Genomic DNA, 20,651 nt, shown 5'->3' on the forward strand with positions numbered 1-20,651 from the left:
ATAGATAGATAGATAGATAGATAGATAGATAGATAGATAGATAGATAGATAGATAGATAGATAGATAGATAGATAGATAGATAGATAGATAGATAGATATGATGATGTTGTGAGCTCTGTGCAGACTTCTTCTTTGGTGAAGGTGCTCAATGGCAGGTAGTTGGGTGCCAGTGATGCGTTGGGCAGTTTTGACCACCCTTTCCAGGGCTTTTCGTTCACACACAGTGGAGCCTCTGCACCATACAGTGATGGAGTTGGTCAGGATGTTCTCGATGATGCAGCAGTAAAAACTCGTTAGAATCCCTGGGGACAGATGAGCTTTCTTAAAACTTCTCAAGAAGTACAGGCGTTCTTGTGTCTTCCTAACCAGAGCTGAAGTGTTCTGGTTTCAGAACAGATCCTCAGTGAACTCCTAAGAACTTGAAGCTGGAGACCCTCTCTACCTCAGTTCCTCAGCTCTTTAGTCTTCATGGTGTTGAGGGTCAGAGCACAATCATGGTTGAACCGGGAATAGAGTAGTGGGCTCAGAACACAGCCCTGTTTGATGCAGGTATTCAGAATGAGGGTTGAGGATACCTGTTTGCCCAACCTAAAAGACAGGTCTATTGGTGAGAATGTCCAGAGTCCATCTGCAAGTGGAGGTGCAGATGCCCAGGTCACAAAGCCTAGTGATCATTACAGTGGGGAGGACTGTACTGAACTCAGAACTAAAGTCAATGAAAAGCATTTTGAAGTAGGTGTTGTTTTTATCCAGGTGTGTGAGGGCTGAATGAAGAGTAATGGAAACTGCATCCTCTGTCGACCTGTTCAAACTGGTGTGGGTCCAGTGTAGGTGGTAGGCCTGCAGTGAACTGATTCAGAACCAGGGTGCAACAGGGCAAAAATTATTCAGGCATTCTGCAGCTGAATGCTTAGCCACTGGTATGATGGTTGTAGTCTTCAGGTATGTATGAAACGTCTCTTGGGTTAGTTACAGGTTAAAAATGTCAGTGAAGACCTGTGCCAGTTGTACAGCACATGCTCTGAGAACACATCCCGGTATGGCATCCGGACCAGCTGCCTTGTACGCATTAAATCATGCTAAGTGCTGAATAGACGTTCGTTGTTGAGACTGAAAGTGGACTGTGAGCAGTAGTAGAGTCAGCGGTTGAGGTGAAATGTCCTATTTTTTGTTCGAAATGAGCAAAAAAGTCATTGAGTTCTCTCGTTAGGAAGGCACTGCTGCTTGGTTGAGCTCGTGGTGTCAGTTTGTAGTCTGTAATGGTCTGGATGCCTTTCCACATGCGTATGAACTCTACAATTTTTACAGCTGATATGAGAATCTTCCTGAATTAAAAGGTAATAATAAATAAAAATAGATATAAAAAATGATATTTTAATACAATTATACAGTTTTCGTTGTTTAAAAAAAGCATGAAGGGAGATTTTTTGCAGGGTGCTGCAAATGTGAGCCCAGTCATTATACAAATCAAATTTGTTCCTTTTTTCAGCTTTTATGAGGTAGCAGCTAGTAGGAGGAGTGGTGATATGAAAATGTGTTCACACAGAAAGGCAGGAAGACAACACCGGAAACTTTACATGTGCATAAAATGTAGCAGACAGTTGCGGCATATAAGTTACTCAACTGTCTCCTCAAGATGTTTGCAGCTGTGCTGTTTATAACAGGTACGTCATTTTATTATGTCAATTCTATGGGCAGCTAACATATTTGAGAATGAAGTGTAAGATTTCTATGTAATAAATTATAATGAATACAAAATAGAACCAAGTGTAATTAGTTTCTTACTTTTGTTCGTGTTCTGTACTTGGCTTCAATCCTTGTATATTTTGTGAATATAATTTCACAGGGATATACACAGCAGTGGGATTCAACATATACACAATCCCGGTGAAAAATTATACAAATAAAGCCCGACTGTTCGGTCAAACTATTATTCAGTCTAAAGATGGGTTAGTAGTTTATTTTTTTATAATGTTTTTTTACCAAATGTTATTTAATGTAAATTTGATCTTTTTATTAATTTGGGTATTTATTTATTATTCTTTTTATTTTATTTTTTAGAGTTTTTGTTCCTTCTCCTACCGATGGAAATGTTTTCAGATGTACAGAAAGCGGTTGTGTTGAAATGCATGTTACTGGTAAAGTTTTTTGGGTTTTTTTTTCCATAACTTTAGTAATGTGTTGTCTATCTCAAATGTATTTAAACAAATAGGCTAAATATATGCTTATATATAAAGTATAGTATACTGTGTTAGATTATTTGTAGATTTAAATGCCAATCATTAAGAAAATCTTTACTTTCTTACAATGCAATACTTCAAAATTGTATAAGAATATGCTTAAAAAAAAAGAATCATTTTCAGATAAATTCAAGAAAGGCCTGACTCCAGTTGCATCTGTAGCATCCAGACTGACTGAAGATAAGGAGCAGCTTTTGGTATATTTTTCTCTTAAAATACTTTCATTAAACAGTTTCCATAAAGATGTTTTGATATTTTTTGGTCATTAGAAGTGAATTGTGCTTAAACTATAAGTTAGATACTGTATGTAATGCAGATGAGATCATGTCTACCTCTCATGACAGTCTAGTTCTGTGTAAAACCACAGCTTCCCCTGCTAAAAGCGTCAGACATACTGACTTCTCTTTTAGCCATTGACATAGTTGGGAGGTAATAAAGAACAAATACTTTGTTACTGTACTTAAGTAGATTTTTCTGGTATCAGTACTTTACTTCACTATTAACTTTCACTTATTACATTTTTACACAAATATTTGTACTTTACTTTTTACATTTTCTATCTATTTGGTGACATGATCAACATTTTTTCTTCTCATTACGTGCCGCTTTCAACCTACCACTGGTGTATCATTTCCTGGCTCTCACACACCACAGACATAGCCTAGCCTAAATAGCTACAAAGCCTACGAACAATGAACAAGGCAGAAGGCAACAAGAAGTACGGGGCTGATGTGGATGAGACAGAGAGAGACAGCAATGTAAACATGACTGAGAACAGAGACTTCCCTGATCATCTGATCATCAACTGATAAAAAAAATTGAAATTATTTTGTATTAATATATTAATATGATGTGAGGTTCAATTACCAGTATAACACTAAAACAGGTAGTAGTAATGGCTACTTTTTACTTAAGTACATGTCAGAGCCCAAACTTCTTTACTTTAACTTTGGTAAAAAAGTGTCGTCAGTACTTTAACTTTTACCAGAGTCTTTTAAAACATGAGTATCTGTACTTCTACTTGAGTAAAGGATGTGTGTACTTTTGCCATCTCTGGCTATTAAGTCATGTTCTGTCGGAAATTTCTTGTCTCTCAGACCGAGTTGCTTCAGATATTGAATTGTGAAAAACAGAGAACGTGTTGCTAATCTGGAGCCAAATAAAGAAATGTTGTTTAGCCTATGCAGTTAACCTGACGCCTACACAGATGCAGGCAACCAGGGTTAATTAGCAGATCATTTAAAATTATTTTGTGGACATTCTTGCCATCTGCATGACCTTCCTTTGTCATAATTTAGACCACATTTGTGACAAACCACCTGATTTTCAGTAGATAATACAAATGGCTTTTGATTTAACCAAATAAGAAAAACTGCCCCCAGCAACTATCTTCCTGTTGTTAGTCCGATGTTCTGGTATGAGCCACTTTATTAATCGAAAATGTGATTAGACAGATAGAACATTATACTGCATTATTAAATTATCAAAAAATTAGAAAAAATATTAATGCATATTTGACATTGATAATAAAGCTGTCACAGTTGGATCAGAGACAAATAACACCAGGATTGTAAAAGAAGTACATTTAATACTGCCAAAACAGATTATTTGCATAAGTAACAAGTAACTGATCTGCTAAATAAATAAACTGGCAAACAGTTACATTAATTTATTCACCATCAACCTAGTCTATGCTACTTACTTATCCTTTCAGTGGTGCCATTGTCAGTTTAATTGTTTCATTAAAAAAAAAAAAAATCAATTATTCATTTGGAAAACAAATGAATATGAAACTTAATATATACATAACTCAAATGAAACATCTGCCATCTGAAAACCTAGGTTTGTAACCAAGTTCGGACAAGGAACTCATCAACAGAGTATTTAAATGGAAAATGTGCTCACAAGTATGATGAACAGGAGATAAGTCAAATCTATCCTGATAAGTTGGGTATGTGTCTGCACTAAATCACATGCAAGAAATTCTGTTTTCAGAAGAGTTTTCAGCAATCCTCACTCAATACTATTACACTATTGTAGTTTTACAGCAACTGGAAGAAAATACCAGCACCAACAACAACAACAGCAACAACAACAACAACAACAACAAATATCCAGGTAATCAGAAATCTCCTTATAGAGGTTAAAGTATCTGAGAATAAATAGAAACAATTAATTATAATAACTATGTATTATGCACATTTTATTAGTAATGTATTAAATAGTGTAAATATTTGTAATTAGACCACTGGAGGAAGAGAAGAGCACCGCAGGATACAGATGAAGAAGATGAAGGTATTTTAATTTTTCTCAATCTCTGAACAAATTAGATATCAATCAGGTGACAGTTACTTTTGAAACTACAGTTTAGATTCTTATATCTGTAATATTTGTGAAAACTCTCTGTTGCTGTGTGTTTATTTGAAGATGCAGGGACGGAGATCGCATTTGTGTTGGACGGCTCTAGTAGCATAGAGAAAGAAGATTTTGAAATGGCCAAAGACTTTATTATTAATGTAATGAAAAATGTTTGGACAACATGTTTCAGTGTAAGTATGAAATGACACAGATATGATAACTGTATGAACCAACATTACGATTTTAAACACACTATATTTATAGTATGTCAGAAAACTTTTTAAATAATATTTTTTAAATACTGGTCATAGGAGGTGCTGTTTTATCATTCAATTTTATGAAATTGTTCTTGTGTATCTGGTATCCTTTTTTTTTTTTTTTTTTAGTTGGGATGCTATATAAAATGTAATTAAAAACAGAGCACAATGATTTGCAAATCTAATAAACCCATAAGGTATTCACAATAGAGCAAAGAAAACATTTAATTTTTAAGAAAAACACGGTAATTTACGGCCTGCTCAACAAAAAGCTGTAAATGTGTAAAAGTAAAAGTGTTACTAATTAAAAAAAAAAAAAACAGCTGGAGTAACATTTTGCTAATGTTTAGTTTAATAAGCAACCGGTCAGTAATATGACTGCACCTACAGATTGTGAAACAATTTCAAAATTATGTTCCTCAACATAAAATTGCAGTCTTTGAATATCTCATTATCTGCAGTACATAACACTACATAAAGATTCGGAAATTCTGGAGAAATATCTGTGCACAAAGGAACAAATCAATATTTAATGCCCATGATCTTCAGGCCCTTAGGTGGCAAAAACAGGTATAATTTTTGTAATGGAAATCAGAAACACCTCCAGAAAACGATGTTTGTCAACACAGTCTGCTGTGTCATCCATAAATGCAGTTTAAAGATCTACCATGCAAAGAAGAAGCCATATGTGAATATAATTCAGAAATGCCATCATCTTCTCTGGGCCAAAGCTCATTTAAAATGAACTGAGGCAAGGTGGAATAGGCTGCGTCCTATAGAATTGATTGGATAGCTGGATAAGCACCATCATATCTGAAAAGTTTATTCAGGTTTCAGAGCAACATACGCTTTCATCCAGACAATATCTTTTTCAGTGAAGGCCTTGTGTATTTCAGCAGGCAATGCTAAACCACATTGCATGACTTTGAAATAAAAGAGTCCAGGTGCTAAACTGGCCTGCCTGCAGTCCAGACCTTTCACCAATTGAAAACATTTGCCTCATCATGAAACAAAAATATGACAAAGAAGCTCCATGGCTGTTTAGAAGCTAGAATAATGTGAGACACAAACATGACAACATTCCTCTACCAAAAGTCTAGCATCTTTAGTTCCCAGATGTATATGGGCTGTTGTTAACAGAAGAGAGGATGCTACACAGTGGTAAATGGCTTTGTCCTGAATTTATTTTTTATTTGTTGCATCAAATTTAAAATTTCCTTATATTTTCCTTAAAATGGTACATTAAATCAGTTTAAATATTTAATATGTTCTATTGTGAATAAAATATTGGTTAATAAGATTTGCAGTTCATTGAATTTTACGCAGCATCCCAACTTTTTTTGGAACTGGAGTTATACTTACTGTGATAGAGTTATCATTATCAATAGTCCAAAAAGTCCAAATGAAATTATTTAAATTTCAACCATAATTCTTTCTCTCTCTTTCTGTCTCTGTCTCACTCACTCTCCTCAGTGCAACTTTGCAATAGCACAGTTTGGGAGAGACATAAGGACTGAACTCTCTCTGACAGAAAATAATGACACTCTTAGAGCCTTGGATAAGGTGTTGAACATAAAACAGATTACTGCAATCACCAAGACTGCTTCAGCCCTCTATCATGTTCTGTGAGTACTTAAATCCCAACATTTCTTATTAAGAAAGTCAGTGGCTGACAGTCTATCGATTTTTACATCACATATTACAAAGTCTTCATTAGTTTCTATGTCCTGTTCTACCTGCAGCACAGAGGTTTTTGTTCCTCAAACGGGATCAAAAGAGAAAGCCAAAAAAATGATTATTCTACTTTCTGATGGACAAATGGCAGGAGATAATAGAACCCTCGATGATGTTTTGAACATGACACAGATGGATGGGATTGTTCGCTATGCAATAGGGGTAAGTGTACACTTTAAAACAATTTCTGTAGTGACAAAAATAGGACAAGACAGGAGCTGTTAATATGCAGCACGCTATAATAGATTCTTACTTGGTTAATGCAAAGGGATTCGCAAGAAGTGAACAGAGAAGTTTAATCTTTTTACATTTATATTATAGGCCTTGAGTAAGATTGCTGGTTAGGATATTTAGAACTTCAGTTGTCTGTGACTAGTTTTCCAGTTATTGTCTAGACCTCAAAAATAATTCATATAAATATTTACAATATTTTACATACTTGTTCTTTACGATGTGTGATTAATATCAAGAGTTCAGAAAATATTCAGACCCCCTTCACTTTTTCCAATTTTGTGATGTTGCAGCCTAATACTACAATTTTCTTCATTAATTTATACCGGTTACCCCATAATGACAAAGGAAAAACATAATTCTAGAAATATCACATGTACATAAGTATTCAGACTGTAGGCTGTAACATCACAAAAAAAAAGGAAAGGGGGTCTGAATATATTCCAAACCCACTGTACATACATAAATACATACATATATACATACATACATACATACATACATACATACATACATACATACATACATACAGTGGGTACGGAAAGTATTCAGACCCCCTTACATTTTTCACTCTTTGTTATATTGCAGCCATTTGCTAAAATCATTTAGGTTCATTCTTCTTCCTCATGAATGTACACACAGCTCCCCATATTGACAGAAAAACACAGAATTGTTGACATTGTTGCAGATTTATTAAAAAAGAAAAACTGAAATATCACATGGTCCTAAGTATTCAGACCCTTTGCTGTGACACTCATATATTTAATTTAGGTGCTTTCCATTTCTTCTGATCATCCTTGAGATGGTTCTACACCTTCATTTGAGTCCAGCTGTGTTTGATTATACTGATTGGACTTGATTAGGAAAGCCACACACCTGTCTATATAAGACCTTCCAGATCACAATGCATGTCAGAGCAAATGAGAATCATGAGGTCAAAGGAACTGCCTGAAGAGCTCAGAGACAGAATTGTGGCAAGGCACAGATCTGGCCAAGGAAAAAAAAAGATTTCTGCTGCACTTAAGGTTCCTAAGAGCACAGTGGCCTCCATAATCCTCAAATAGAAGACGTTTGGGACGACCAGAACCCTTCCTAGAGCTGGCCGTCCGGCCAAACTGAGCTATCGGGGGAGAAGAGCCTTGGTGAGAGAGGTAAAGAAGAACCCAAAGATCACTGTGGCTGAGCTCCAGAGATGCAGTCAGGAGATGGGAGAAAGTTGTAGAAAGTCAACCATCACTGCAGCCCTCCACCAGTCGGGGCTTTATGGCAGAGTGCCCGACGGAAGCCTCTCCTCAGTGTAAGACACATGAAAGCCTGCATGGAGTTTGCTAAAAAACACCTGAAGGACTCCAAGATGGTGAGAAATAAGATTCTCTGGACTGATGAGACCAAAATAGAACTTTTTGGCCTTAATTCTAAGCGGTATGTGTGGAGAAAACCAGGCACTGCTCATTACCTGTCCAATACAGTCCCAACAGTGAAGCATGGTGGTGGCAGCATCATGCTGTGGGGGTGTTTTTCAGCTGCAGGGACAGGACGACTGGTTGCAATCGAGGGAAAGATGAATGCGGCCAAGTACAGGGATATCCTGGACAAAAACCTTCTCCAGAGTGCTCTGGACCTCAGACTGGGCCGAAGGTTTACCTTCCAACAAGACAATGACCCTAAGCACACAGCTAAAATAACGAAGGAGTGGCTTCACAACAACTCCGTGACTGTTCTTGAATGGCCCAGCCAGAGCCCTGACTTAAACCCAATTGAGCATCTCTGGAGAGACCTAAAAATGGCTGTCCACCAACGTTTACCATCCAACCTGACAGAACTGGAGAGGATCTGCAAGGAGGAATGGCAGAGGATCCCCAAATCCAGGTGTGAAAGACTTGTTGCATCTTTCCCAAAAAAGACTCCTGGCTGTATTAGATCAAAAGGGGGCTTCTACTAAATACTGAGCAAAGGGTCTGAATACTTAGGACCATGTGATATTTCAGTTTTTCTTTTTTAATAAATCTGCAACAATGTCAACAATTCTGTGTTTTTCTGTCAGTATGGGGTGCTATGTGTACATTCATGAGGAAGAAGAATGAACCTAAATGATTTTAGCAAATGGCTGTAATATAACAAAGAGTGAAAATTTAAGGGGGTCTGAATACTTTCCATACCCACTGTACATACATACATATATATGTATATGTATGTGTGTATTTCACAAAATCTCCCTTAAATTTCAGCAACCATTTTATTATATATTCTCAATGGACAATACTATAGAAATGAAAATTGGTTATATTTTTAAGTAGTCAACATGCAGCTTGTATAGCAGTACAGATTTACTGTCCTCTAAAAATAATGCAACATACTGCCCTTATTGTCAAAATAGCTGGCGACAAATGTGAGTACACCCTAAGTGAACATGTCAAAAATATTTAGTAAACATCATTGTTATATTGCACTGCCATAATCCTCCTGGACAGGGAATTTACCAGAGCTGCACAGGTTGTTGCTGGGATCCTCTTTTACTTCTCTATAATGACATCACTGAGTGTGTAAAGAAGTCAGTAAAAAGTGGAGGAGGAAGTGTCATGGTTTGGGGCATGTTTTCTGCAGCAGGAGTTGGGCCTCTTATACAGCTACATGGCAGAGTGAATGCAAATGTTTATCAGAATTTTCTTCAACAACATATGGTTCCTTCCATGCGTGCACCACCCAATCAGCCCGCAGTGTTCATGCAGGACAACGCTCCATGTCACACAGCAAAACGGGTAAAGCAGTTCCTTGAAACTGAAAACATTGAAATAATGACATGGCCTGCCCAGAGTCCTGATCTCAACCCAATAGAGAACCTCTGGAAAATCCTTGGCGACAAAGTAATGGCCTAGAAACCCACTACAGTCACCGAACTGTGGAGGAGACTGGAAGAAGAGTGGACCAAAATCACACCAGAGCAGTGTGAGAGACTAGTGCTGTCCTGTGGCCGCAGATGTGCTGAAGTCATTCAGAGCAGAGGCCTGTACACTTCCTACTAATTGCTGACTGTTGTAACCTTCAGAACATTTTGTTGTAATCTTTTTCCATGCTACAGTCATTGTTGTTCTCTAATTTTGATCAGTGTGTTTTCTGCAAAATAATGTTTTTTTTGGAAATGCCTTAGTTATTTTGTGGAAAAGGTGTTCTGGTAGCATGGTATAGACACGACAAAAACTCCTTCAACTGTTGAGCAGTGAAGATAACATTATTTCAGAATTGTTCAATTGTTTATAAATTGTTCTCTAATTTTGATCGACAGTGTATATAGCCGTAAATTATCCTCCCACACACTTTAAACACAGAAAAACATTTGCAAGAATATAGCGAGATGAATTTTGTAGAAATTTGTAGAAATACAATATACTGTATCACATTTATAGTGAGTATATGTACTGTACAGTATACAGTTCTGTAGTAGCGCAGCCTATGCGTAGTTTTCTGCTTGTTTGTTGGTTGAAGTGTCCTATGACATCAAAAAAGAGGCTGAGACAAACTAGTTATGTGGCAAATGCAATTCTATGATAAACTGGGGGCATCAGTTTTAAACCGTGGTAAAGCGGGGGATTACTGTATACTGTGTATATATATATATATATATATATATATATATATATATATGATTTTGTAAAGTATTTTGACACCCTTAACTTTTTGCAATTTTTTTATGTTGCAGTCTTTGAAAAAAAGTGAAGGGGGGCTGAATACTTTATTAATGCACTATTTTATATATATATATATATATATATATATAATGCAAATGCAATTCTATGATAAACTGGGGGCATCAGTTTTAAACCGTGGTAAAGCGGGGGATTACTGTATACTGTGTATATATATATATATATATATATATATATATATATATATATATATATATATATATATATATATATATATATATATATATGATTTTGTAAAGTATTTTGACACCCTTAACTTTTTGCAATTTTTTTATGTTGCAGTCTTTGAAAAAAAAGTGAAGGGGGGCTGAATACTTTATGAATGCACTATATATATATATATATATATATATATATATATATATATATATATATATATATATATATATATATATGCAGTATATTAATATGCATTGATATGTGATCTGTTCTCAGGTAGGGCCAGAGGTTCTTGGTAAAAAAAAAGCAATAAATGAGATGATACAAATTGCTGGCAGCGAAGATCGATTTTTCAATGTTTCGAATTATGGAGCGTTGGAAAAAATTCTTTCTTCTTTGGAAAAAAGCATCATTGGGATTGAAGGTAAGTTATTTGAAAATAAGTGCAAATCACTTTGAACAAATCATTTTGAATGTTGAATTTACGCATTGTGCAAAGGCTGCTGATTTTAACTGATGCATTTTTTACTTCAAAAGAGAAGAAAGAACTTGTGGGCTTTTCACCACATTAAAAATTAGAATCTTAAATGTGTATGATGCTTGTTTAGTTAATAAAAAAATTCTATTGCTATTTCATCACAACCCCATGGAAACGGATTCCATAATAATTTAAATACTGTTTCATCAGGAACATATAAATATATTGTTTTCTACCAATACACTTGCCTTTAATTAAATTTAATAGCAAATGGCTTAAAATAAATACATCAGACTCTCATAGAACAAAGGATTTTGATGAATGAAGCATGTGAGAAATGCCAAGGTATACTTTTTTGCAGCAGACATTTAGTCAAAACGCACTTTCACTATGAAATAAACTTATTACTGCTATATTCTGTGTTTTGTTTTATCCAAAATGGTTTTAGCTTTGATTAAAATGCTACAATGATTTTCAATTTTTATCAGGCATACAGAAGGGAGCAGGATTTCAGTTTCAGCTTGCTGAGGCTGGATTTAGCTCTCACTTTACACATGATGTAAGTGCAGGATATTTAGCTTTTTTTTTAAGTGCATGAAGTAACTGCTTTTGTTTAAAACTCATTATGTACCATTACATACCATCTCAAATAACCTGTAGGGTTCGATCCTTTTTGGTGCTGTGGGAGCATATGACTGGAGTGGAGGGATCATTCTGAAAAAAAGGAACGAAGAACTTGTGACTTTTTTAAATGCAAGCAAGGAAGAACCCAGATTTTCCTATTTGGGTATGATCAACAAAAAACATGAAGTTTGAAGGACAAAGTTCAGTGGATCACATCCTAAAGATTTTTGGTCCTTACAGGTTACAGTGTGGCATCGGTGTACTCGAATGAGAAAACACTGTATATATCTGGGGCACCCAGGTACAACTTGACTGGCGCAGTATTCATTTTTGATGGGACCAAACAAGATTTGCTACAAGGGGATCAGGTCTGAAGAAATATTTATAATGTTGTATGTTTGTTTCTTCTTTAATCTGTAATAGTCACAGGTCATTTCACCTAAATTAATATTGGTCCTACAGGTTGGGTCTTATTTTGGATCAGTTCTCTGTACCTTGGACATTAATAATGATGAGGAAACAGATTATCTTCTGGTTGGAGCACCACACTTCCACGTAAAAGGGGAAGAGGGCAAAGTGCTGTTGTACAGACTGAATAAAGTACATCTACTTTTTACTAATCTTTCCTTCCGAATATTTTTTTTTACTATGTCTTCTTGAAATTAACCTATAATCCAACTGTTTCTGTAGGGAACATTTGAGAAAGTAACCTTTGAATTGCGTGGACTACAAAAATACATGTTTGCAAGGTTTGGCTCTGCCATAGCTGATATTGGAGACATTGACGGGAACGAATTCCGTGATATAGCAGTGGGAGCTCCCCTCGAAGCAGATCACTCAGGAAGTGTCTACATATATAATGGTTTCAAGGATGGTCTAAAAAAACATTTTTCACAGGTATGCTATACAGTGCCTATGTATTATCCCCCTTGATATTTTCCACATTTTTTTATTTTGCAACCTAAAATTAACAAACAGGCAATTTGATTTACACAGCATTTGAAGGTGCACAATATTTCTTATTGTAATATATGTTATTTAACAAGAAATGTTGTCCATTTTTCTGATTTACACAAATATATACACTGCTAGATTAATACTTTGTCAAACCACATTTGCCTCCACTTACAGTTGCCTTTGTATGTTTGGCTGCAATTAAAGTAATCTGGGATCTGTGTATAAGTTTTTTATATTTAGATCTAAAGCCTGAAATGTTTGCCCAGTTCTCTGTCAAATTGCTCTAGCTCTGCCTGGTTGGATGAGGCTAAACTAAAGGCTTTGACTAAATCATTTCCACCATTTCAGTTTATTGGGTTTGAACGACTAAAGTACAATTTTGGCCGTATACTTAGGGATGTTTTGCAGCTGGAAGGTCATCCTTATAAAATCATCAAAAATAAGATGACCACATTACCACCATGCCCGGTGTTCTAAGGGTGATGTGTTAATGTTGGCGCTCCATCAGTTTTACAGTATATAAAAAACAAAAAAATTGGTCAGTCTCTAAAATAAATAGTAAATTTAATAGTGGTGTTCAAAATTTTGATTAATACTTGTTTTATGATAAATACTGCTTTATGATGCTGTGGGTTCAGATACAAAAATCTGCAGCTTTCCAAAAACAGATATTATTAGATATTAGATATTAAGTGCACACTCGTGCATTAAGTAATGTTGTCACATCGGATAGTCTTTTACAGTGTACAAGGCACTGTGCTACATTCTGAAGGCCTGGATCTCTGAGAATACATTTTTATTGCAATCCTCTGTAAATAAAAAATACTATTAGTTGATTTTTGGACTACATAATCGCATCTGATCAAACAGACGGCTTTTTAGCATTAATCATTGATTGTTTTTCTCTTTGTTCACAGAGAATAACACCATCAGACTTCGGAATTAAACTTGTGCACTTTGGCCAGGCAGTGAGTGCCATGTCAGATAAAAACAAGCAACCACTAATCAGTGTTGGGAGTGAAGGAACCATACATTTCTTTAAGTGAGTATAAATATAGCATTGTAAAATGTAGGTATGGTACTACACTGTATGGTATGACAAGCCACTATCACACTATCCATATTCATATTTTCATTAAGGATGCTATGGGTGTTGTTCTTAAAAAATAAATTATAGGCTACTTTGGTTCATATTTGAAGGAAAGCTTATAAACTACAATTAAGGAAAAATCTACAGTTTGGCAAAACTAAAGAATGTAAGATTCAGGAATTTCATCCTGATGGTGTCATTCTTAGCCACTTGGATCAATCAAGGGGGGTTTTCCATTAGGTCACTACTAACTCCTAACTGTTAACTCTGAGATTAAAACATCTCAAGCATGTGATCTTATCCAGAGAAAAAGCAACAGGTGACCATTCAATGTCTTTGTGACCTAGAGCCATGATTTGAACAACAATATCATGCTACAAAGTGACAGCGCAACATTGTAATGCATCTTAATTCTGTACCCTAATTTAGAGATTTGTTGGTACAGCAACACAACTGTTTTTCTCTAACAATTCTTATGCCATTCATAGTACAGAAGAGGAAAAATTTGTGTGCACCCCTCTAATAAAAAAGAACCACTCACAATCTTCTCTTAAATAACTTACAATTGACAACTGGCATCCATTATTAATAAATATGCTTTTATTTTATTTTTATTTACTTTTATCAATAATTTGCTTTTGACTTTTGATTTACCAGAATATTTTAAATTACTAAATAGATAAATATGGTATGGAAAGCACCAAACTACATGTTTTCACTGCATGTACAGTGAGAAAAGAGATACTCATAAAAGTCTATGGACTTGTTTTTTCATTTTTAGGACGATTCCGGTTATCGTTATTCAACCAGAAATAGAGGCTGCTAACAACTTCATTGCCAGTGATAAGCAGAGCAATGATGAATCAAGCAAATTTGACACAAAGTTCCAAATTTGCTTCAAAACGCCAAAAGGAGATATTAAGTGTAAGTAGTCATATGTATGTGATGAATACAATTTGAATTTGAATACCCAAACCAGTAGTATGTCTGTATTTCTTTATTTTATTGATTTCTATTTTTAAGCATTTTATCTCCCACGTTTCCTCCCTTTAGCTGGTGAACTATTAATTGAGTATGATATTGATTTGGACTGGGGTAAAGAACAAAAGCGACTGGTTTTTCTCAAGCCTAATGAAGGGAGAGTGGACTTTACTCTGACTGAGTCCAAAACCTGCACTGACTCGATAGAAGTGAAATATGTGGTAAGTTATTGTGAATCACTTAAGCCTTGATTCCCTTGCAGAAAATCTAAACACTTTTTGATTTAGCAAAGTAATTATTTTCATTGTCGTTTTCAATTTTCAGTTTGTTCATGACGGTTTTAAAATCTGTTTGCAGGGCTGCTCTGACTGTTTCTCATCTATAAAGATTAGGGTGAATTTTACATTAACCCCAGCCACTGGATTTCCTCTGCGGGCTCTTGATGCATATAGTCCAAAAGAGGCCATAAAGGAGGTAATTTAAAAAAACTACGAATTATGAAAATAGGTTGTTAAGGTTTGTAGAATGCAACATTTCTGGGTGAACTGAACAGGACTGGTGAAAATATTTATTAGCCAGTCAGTAAATGAGTGCTGCTCGTAGGTTTTTAACCTTTTGGTGGGGGGCAAAAGTAATTGGTATATATAGGTATTTGGTATATATTGTATTTTGACAGACATATAAATAGTAGCATTGGTAGTGATGTGGTTGCTCAATGTTTAAGGCATTTATTATTTAGGCATAGGGATAATGGGCTACAGCACTACCAAGCTGCAAATGTTGGTCTCTTTTCTTTGAGTGACAAGCGTCACTCTATGCACAATTTACAGTTCAGCCCAATTTATCATTTTAAAATGTCCTATTTTTTATAATCCAGATTTATTTCGAAAAGGAGTGTTTAAGTGAGCATTGTAAGGCTCATATTTCACTGGCTGATTCGAAACTCAGGTAAGGCTACCATTATGTAATTGTTTGCAATCCTAGTCTTGTAGACTCAGATTTTGCATACTTAATTTTTATTATTATATTTTAATACTGACAATCTGTTTCCATCATTATAGCAATTCCAATGTCATAATTGGCAAGACCCAAACGTTGGATATATCGTTTGACCTTAAGAACTCTGGGGACAATTCTTATATGACCACTCTGACCTTGGTGTATCCTGATTTACTGTCTTTCAAGGTAAGATCAAGATTAAGGTACATCAAAATAAACGTTAACCTTAAAACAAAAAAAGGAAAAAAAACACTGATAATGTTTAATATCAGTTGAGTTTTACTTGTTATGTTTTTTTTTACAGAAGTCTGAGGGTGGAACATGTGAGAATAAAAATGACAACCATCAACTAGTGTGTAAAATTTTGTATCCCATATTCCAAAGGAATGCAGAGGTATTACTCAAACATGTTGTGGCGAAGCAATCTAGAGCTTCGAATTATTTTAGATTTGACCTTTCAATATAACTCTTAATATACTCTTTGTTTCTCCACTATAGACCAGAGTGACAATCACTTGGCAGCCTATTAACAAGAACACAAGCAACACAGAATCAATTACTGCTCAGTTAACAGGGTTAGCACTTACACAAGTATTTCAATTGAGAAATTGTGGTGAGGTACATCGCACTGAAATATTTTATTAATCTATTTATTTCAGTGGCAATAATGGCAGTGAGGTACTTGACTCAAAGGTGTACAGTTTCACAGTGAAGAAAGCCCTTGAAGTTCATCTTGCTGGGTAAGGAATGATCAAACTATTACAAATGTTTTTGCAATCATCTGCTAAAGCGTATTGGTTACAGGCAGTTTTTTTATTTCCACAGTTCAGCCATGCCAAACAGACTAAACATTACAGAGGGGGAAAAAAGCAAGTCACAAATGCTGCAGTTCAATTTTAAGGTAAATGCCCTAATTCGCAGTTCTGAGCATTCGGTTGTGCTGTGAAATGAGAGCTCATATTCTAATTACTTTTCTTTTTTACAAATCATTTGTTCTTGTCTTCCTTACATTTGCAGCTGGAGGGTACAAATGAATATGAGGCCAAAATAAATGTGGAAATCACAATCGAAAAGCAGACACATAAAACCGACGTCGTCATCGTGAGCGTCGAACCAAATGTACATATAAAAGATTTCATTTGATGCAATTTTTACTAGTGTGAGAATATGATTTTGAATGAAGCAGTATGTACATTCTAACATTGCTGTTTTCTTTCGGTAGACCTGCTTATTGCCCTCAGATAAAAAAGTTATGGTAAATGAATTCTTATCAATTAATTTAAAAAAGTCATATTCTTAGATAAATATTGTATATGTTGAAAGAATATTTAATTTAATCATGTATAATCATCATTGTGTCTCTGCAGAAAACCTTACAGATTCAATGCAATCTGAAAGAGTTGCAAAAAGAGATTAACATAAAGGCTGAAACGCATATCCACGACATTAAGGTACAATGGAACTACTAGTATATCCATAAAATATATGCATAAGTGGCTAATGTTAAGTGTTAGCGAGAAATCTGAAATATACTGTTTTAAAATGGTCTAAAACAAAGTCTATATGAGCCTTATAGGTTGTGAGAAATATGGCCTTCTCTTGATAAGCAACATCCTGATAACAGTTTCAACGATTTCATAACCAGTATGCATGAGGCAATACAAGTAACTTCATTACGTATAAAGAGATCCAACTTCACAAGCAGTGAAATACTGAAAATATTTTAATTTTGGATTTTAGACATTTAATTTATTTTGTGCATTTTGTACATGCAGAAGTTGTGACCAGTGCTTGAACTAAGGGGGGCTAGGGGGATTTATTTAAGTAAAAAAATATATATTAATTACAGAACATCTGGGGATAAAACTTGACTCAATACGAGAACTGGTTGTGACCACATGTGAACGTGTTCCCTATCCTTTTAATTAAACAGGATATTACAGAGAAGATCACTGCCAAGGGAGTAATTACATTTGATGAGAACATCTATGCTGGACAAAACATTATAAAGACAGTACAGGTGGGTGAAAGTTAACCTTAAATGCATCCATAAATGCCTGAATTATATGTAACAATAAGTGTTTATGTGGTTCATGGTTATTTTTTTTCTGTAATGGCAGGTGCAAGTTTTACTTGTTAAGCTGACAGTTGTGACATCAATTGCACTCATTGTAGGCAGTTCTATTGGAGGGTTTATCCTTTTAATAATCATCATCATAATTCTTATCAAGGTAAACTTCAGCTTTTGTTCTTGAATGGTTCCTTTTTAATCCATGAACTTATATGCATTTTAAAAAATTAATACATTCCTTCTTATACACAGTGTGGATTTTTCCGCCGACGCCATAAGATGGAACGCTCAATGAGTACAAACTGAAGGCAATTTCAATGTTGAACAAATTATTGCATATCAGTGTTCTTTTTAGATAATAGCACATTGTCTGTGTAGATTTATTATTTTACCTTAATTTTATAATTGTACATTTTAAGTTGTTTTAATTAGGAATATATTTTTAATTGCTGAATAGTTTTCTTAAATCTTCTTGAAATCTTGAAGCGTTTTGTAAATGACCTGTACAGATTTAATGCGCTCACAACTTTTATATATGATGTGCCTTCGTTCATTAACTCAAAGTCCTTTATTATCAATTTTACACACCAAAGGTTTGTTGTTATGTCTCATGTGTCATGTAAGAAAATGGAAGTTGAAATTCTGTCTTCACTTACATTTCAAGAAACGGACAATTTTGATACAGGTCTAGCAAACAAATAAAATTTAAAAAACGATTTCACTCTCTGACCAACCTCCCTGCTCTCTGCGTTGTCCTTAAGGTTTTACTGCTATCTATTCTTGAAGTCTGTCTATGAATTTATGTGAAATTTAGTCTGATGGTATCTTTCATTTGCACTAATGTGAACCAGTGTTGATTTATCCAATGATAGAGACTCAAAGCACTTTTTATAATCGCTCTGGATAAGGGTTTCTGTTAAATGCCATGAATGTAAATGCAAATTAAATTAAAATACATTTTATAGTTTTTAAATTGTTTCTAAATATAACAAAGAAAACGAACACGTATATCAATTTCCTGTGAAAATAAATAGGATTTAAATGTTGTGGCAGTGGTGCAAGCCAGAATTCTCAATTACTTAATGGCAAATTTCCAGATAGATGACCTGGTGGAAGCATTAGCAGCCTGAAAACCTGAATGAGCTTAAAGACATTACTGCAACAAGCAAAGCATATTGTAAATAAAGGGTTGCATACTCAGCTGAATCTTTCAGGGGTTATAGAGAAGGTACACAATACCAGTCTGATGCTGACAGTCAACCTTTACTTATCTCTTGCGGTGCTTGTATTAAAATTGTCAACAGTTAAAAACGAATTTTTGAAAATCAATTTTTCTTTATTATTACATTTGCAGCCATATACAGCAAAACATAGAATATGGCTGCAAATGTGATCAAGAAAAATTGAGCCTAAATTTAAAATGTTGTTCGTTTTTGTTTTGACTGTTCAATCTGTAGTTTTCCCCCTGCCCTACTTGTATTAACTGTAACCCACCCTTCTGGATGTATGACCTTCTCATCTGGAATTAAGGTTGTCCCATTCGTCCTATCACCATGAACATGAGATATCTCAAATCATGGACCCAATAAATATTGAATTTATTATTGATATCAGTACATAACTTATTAGCATATAACTCATTTTTCATAACATATTCTATGGGAAATATTTCCGAAAGCTTAACTAGAAATCAAACCAATTGGATTAAACTTGAAGGATCTAAAATTACGTAACAAAGTCTAACCTAAAATTATGACCCCATATTTGGAGGTATTCGCTCCTATTTGCAGTTTTGACCCCCCTTTCGTTGTTACACCTTCCCATTTGGTGTTATAACCTCCCATTCGCAATTATGACCTCTAGTCTGGAGTTAAAAAGTAATAGTTTGGTGTTCATTTTATGACCCACTGATCTGGAGTTATAACCCTTCCTTTTAAAGTTATGACCTTCCTAATTATAGTTTTAGCCCCCTTATTTTAATTATGACTATACTATCTGGAGTTTGGAACCATCCCCAGCCACTCTTAGTGCCGGTCCCAAGCCCGGATAAATTGGGGAGGGTTGCGTTAGGAAGGGCATCCAGCGTAAAACATGTGCCAAATCAAACGTGCGGAGGATCCGCTGTGGCGACCCCTAACGGGAGAAGCCGAAAAGAAAGTTTTTTTTATTTTTTTATCTGGAGTTTGGAGAGTTATGACCCACCCATGTGTAGGTTTGGCCCTGCCATCTGGAGTAATGACTGTCCTGGATTTTTGTCTCTCCTATTTGTAGATATAATTTCTTTTTTTCAATTATGACCTCAAATTTTTAGAATTCTGGGCTTTTTATGGGCTGGGATTTATTATTCTATTTGACAAATAACCCAGACATCTGAAGTTCTAACCCTCCTATTTGAAATGATGGCCCTCCCATTCACACATACACCCCACTATCTAAAGTTAGGATCCTCCCATTTGGAGTTAGACCATCCAGTCTGGAGTTATGACCTTCCCACCTGGAGTTATGCAGTAATATCATCGTCGGTGCCAGTAGTGGGTTATGTTGTGCTGAATCATGTCTCCACTAGCAAGTTAAAACGAAGCTTGGTTAAAGGTCAGATACGGTGACATCTGGTGGCAGGTGTATGATTTATAAATGACACACGAATTGCATGTGAAAAATTCAAGTAAACAGTATATATATGGAAATGGTACTTGCATGGACGCCCCATGACACACTGTAGACAGACAGACAGACAGACAGACAGACAGATAGATAGATAGATAGA

General features: G+C 35.2%; 1 protein-coding gene across 2 annotated transcripts; it reads left to right on the forward strand.

Moving 5' to 3' along the window:
- Nucleotides 1-1,201: 1,201 nt before the first annotated feature.
- On the forward strand, nucleotides 1,202-18,617 carry itgae.2 (integrin, alpha E, tandem duplicate 2). 2 transcript variants are annotated; one of them, XM_083548847.1, is made up of 33 exons: nucleotides 1,202-1,338; nucleotides 1,491-1,665; nucleotides 1,848-1,950; nucleotides 2,063-2,139; nucleotides 2,365-2,438; nucleotides 4,084-4,192; nucleotides 4,282-4,359; nucleotides 4,486-4,536; nucleotides 4,669-4,790; nucleotides 6,330-6,481; nucleotides 6,599-6,752; nucleotides 10,961-11,108; nucleotides 11,651-11,721; nucleotides 11,823-11,949; nucleotides 12,027-12,154; nucleotides 12,249-12,386; nucleotides 12,477-12,683; nucleotides 13,661-13,785; nucleotides 14,615-14,757; nucleotides 14,887-15,035; nucleotides 15,172-15,288; nucleotides 15,692-15,762; nucleotides 15,876-15,999; nucleotides 16,118-16,207; nucleotides 16,312-16,388; nucleotides 16,473-16,553; nucleotides 16,639-16,714; nucleotides 16,831-16,932; nucleotides 17,036-17,068; nucleotides 17,181-17,264; nucleotides 17,747-17,833; nucleotides 17,934-18,044; nucleotides 18,137-18,617. In XM_083548847.1, exons 2-33 carry the CDS (start codon nucleotides 1,638-1,640, stop codon nucleotides 18,188-18,190), a joined length of 3,291 nt encoding a protein of 1,096 aa, XP_083404973.1. In that variant the 5' UTR covers nucleotides 1,202-1,338; nucleotides 1,491-1,637; the 3' UTR covers nucleotides 18,191-18,617. The 2 variants fall into 2 exon arrangements, with proteins under 2 accessions (XP_083404973.1, XP_083404972.1); XM_083548846.1 differs by lacking the exon at nucleotides 1,202-1,338 and having other exon boundaries at nucleotides 1,520-1,665; nucleotides 2,353-2,438.
- The last annotated feature ends 2,034 nt before the right edge of the window (nucleotides 18,618-20,651 follow it).

Source organism: Silurus aristotelis, assembly GCF_946808225.1.
Source record: "Silurus aristotelis genome assembly, chromosome: 8".
In the NCBI taxonomy this organism is placed as follows: Eukaryota; Metazoa; Chordata; class Actinopteri; order Siluriformes; family Siluridae; genus Silurus; species Silurus aristotelis.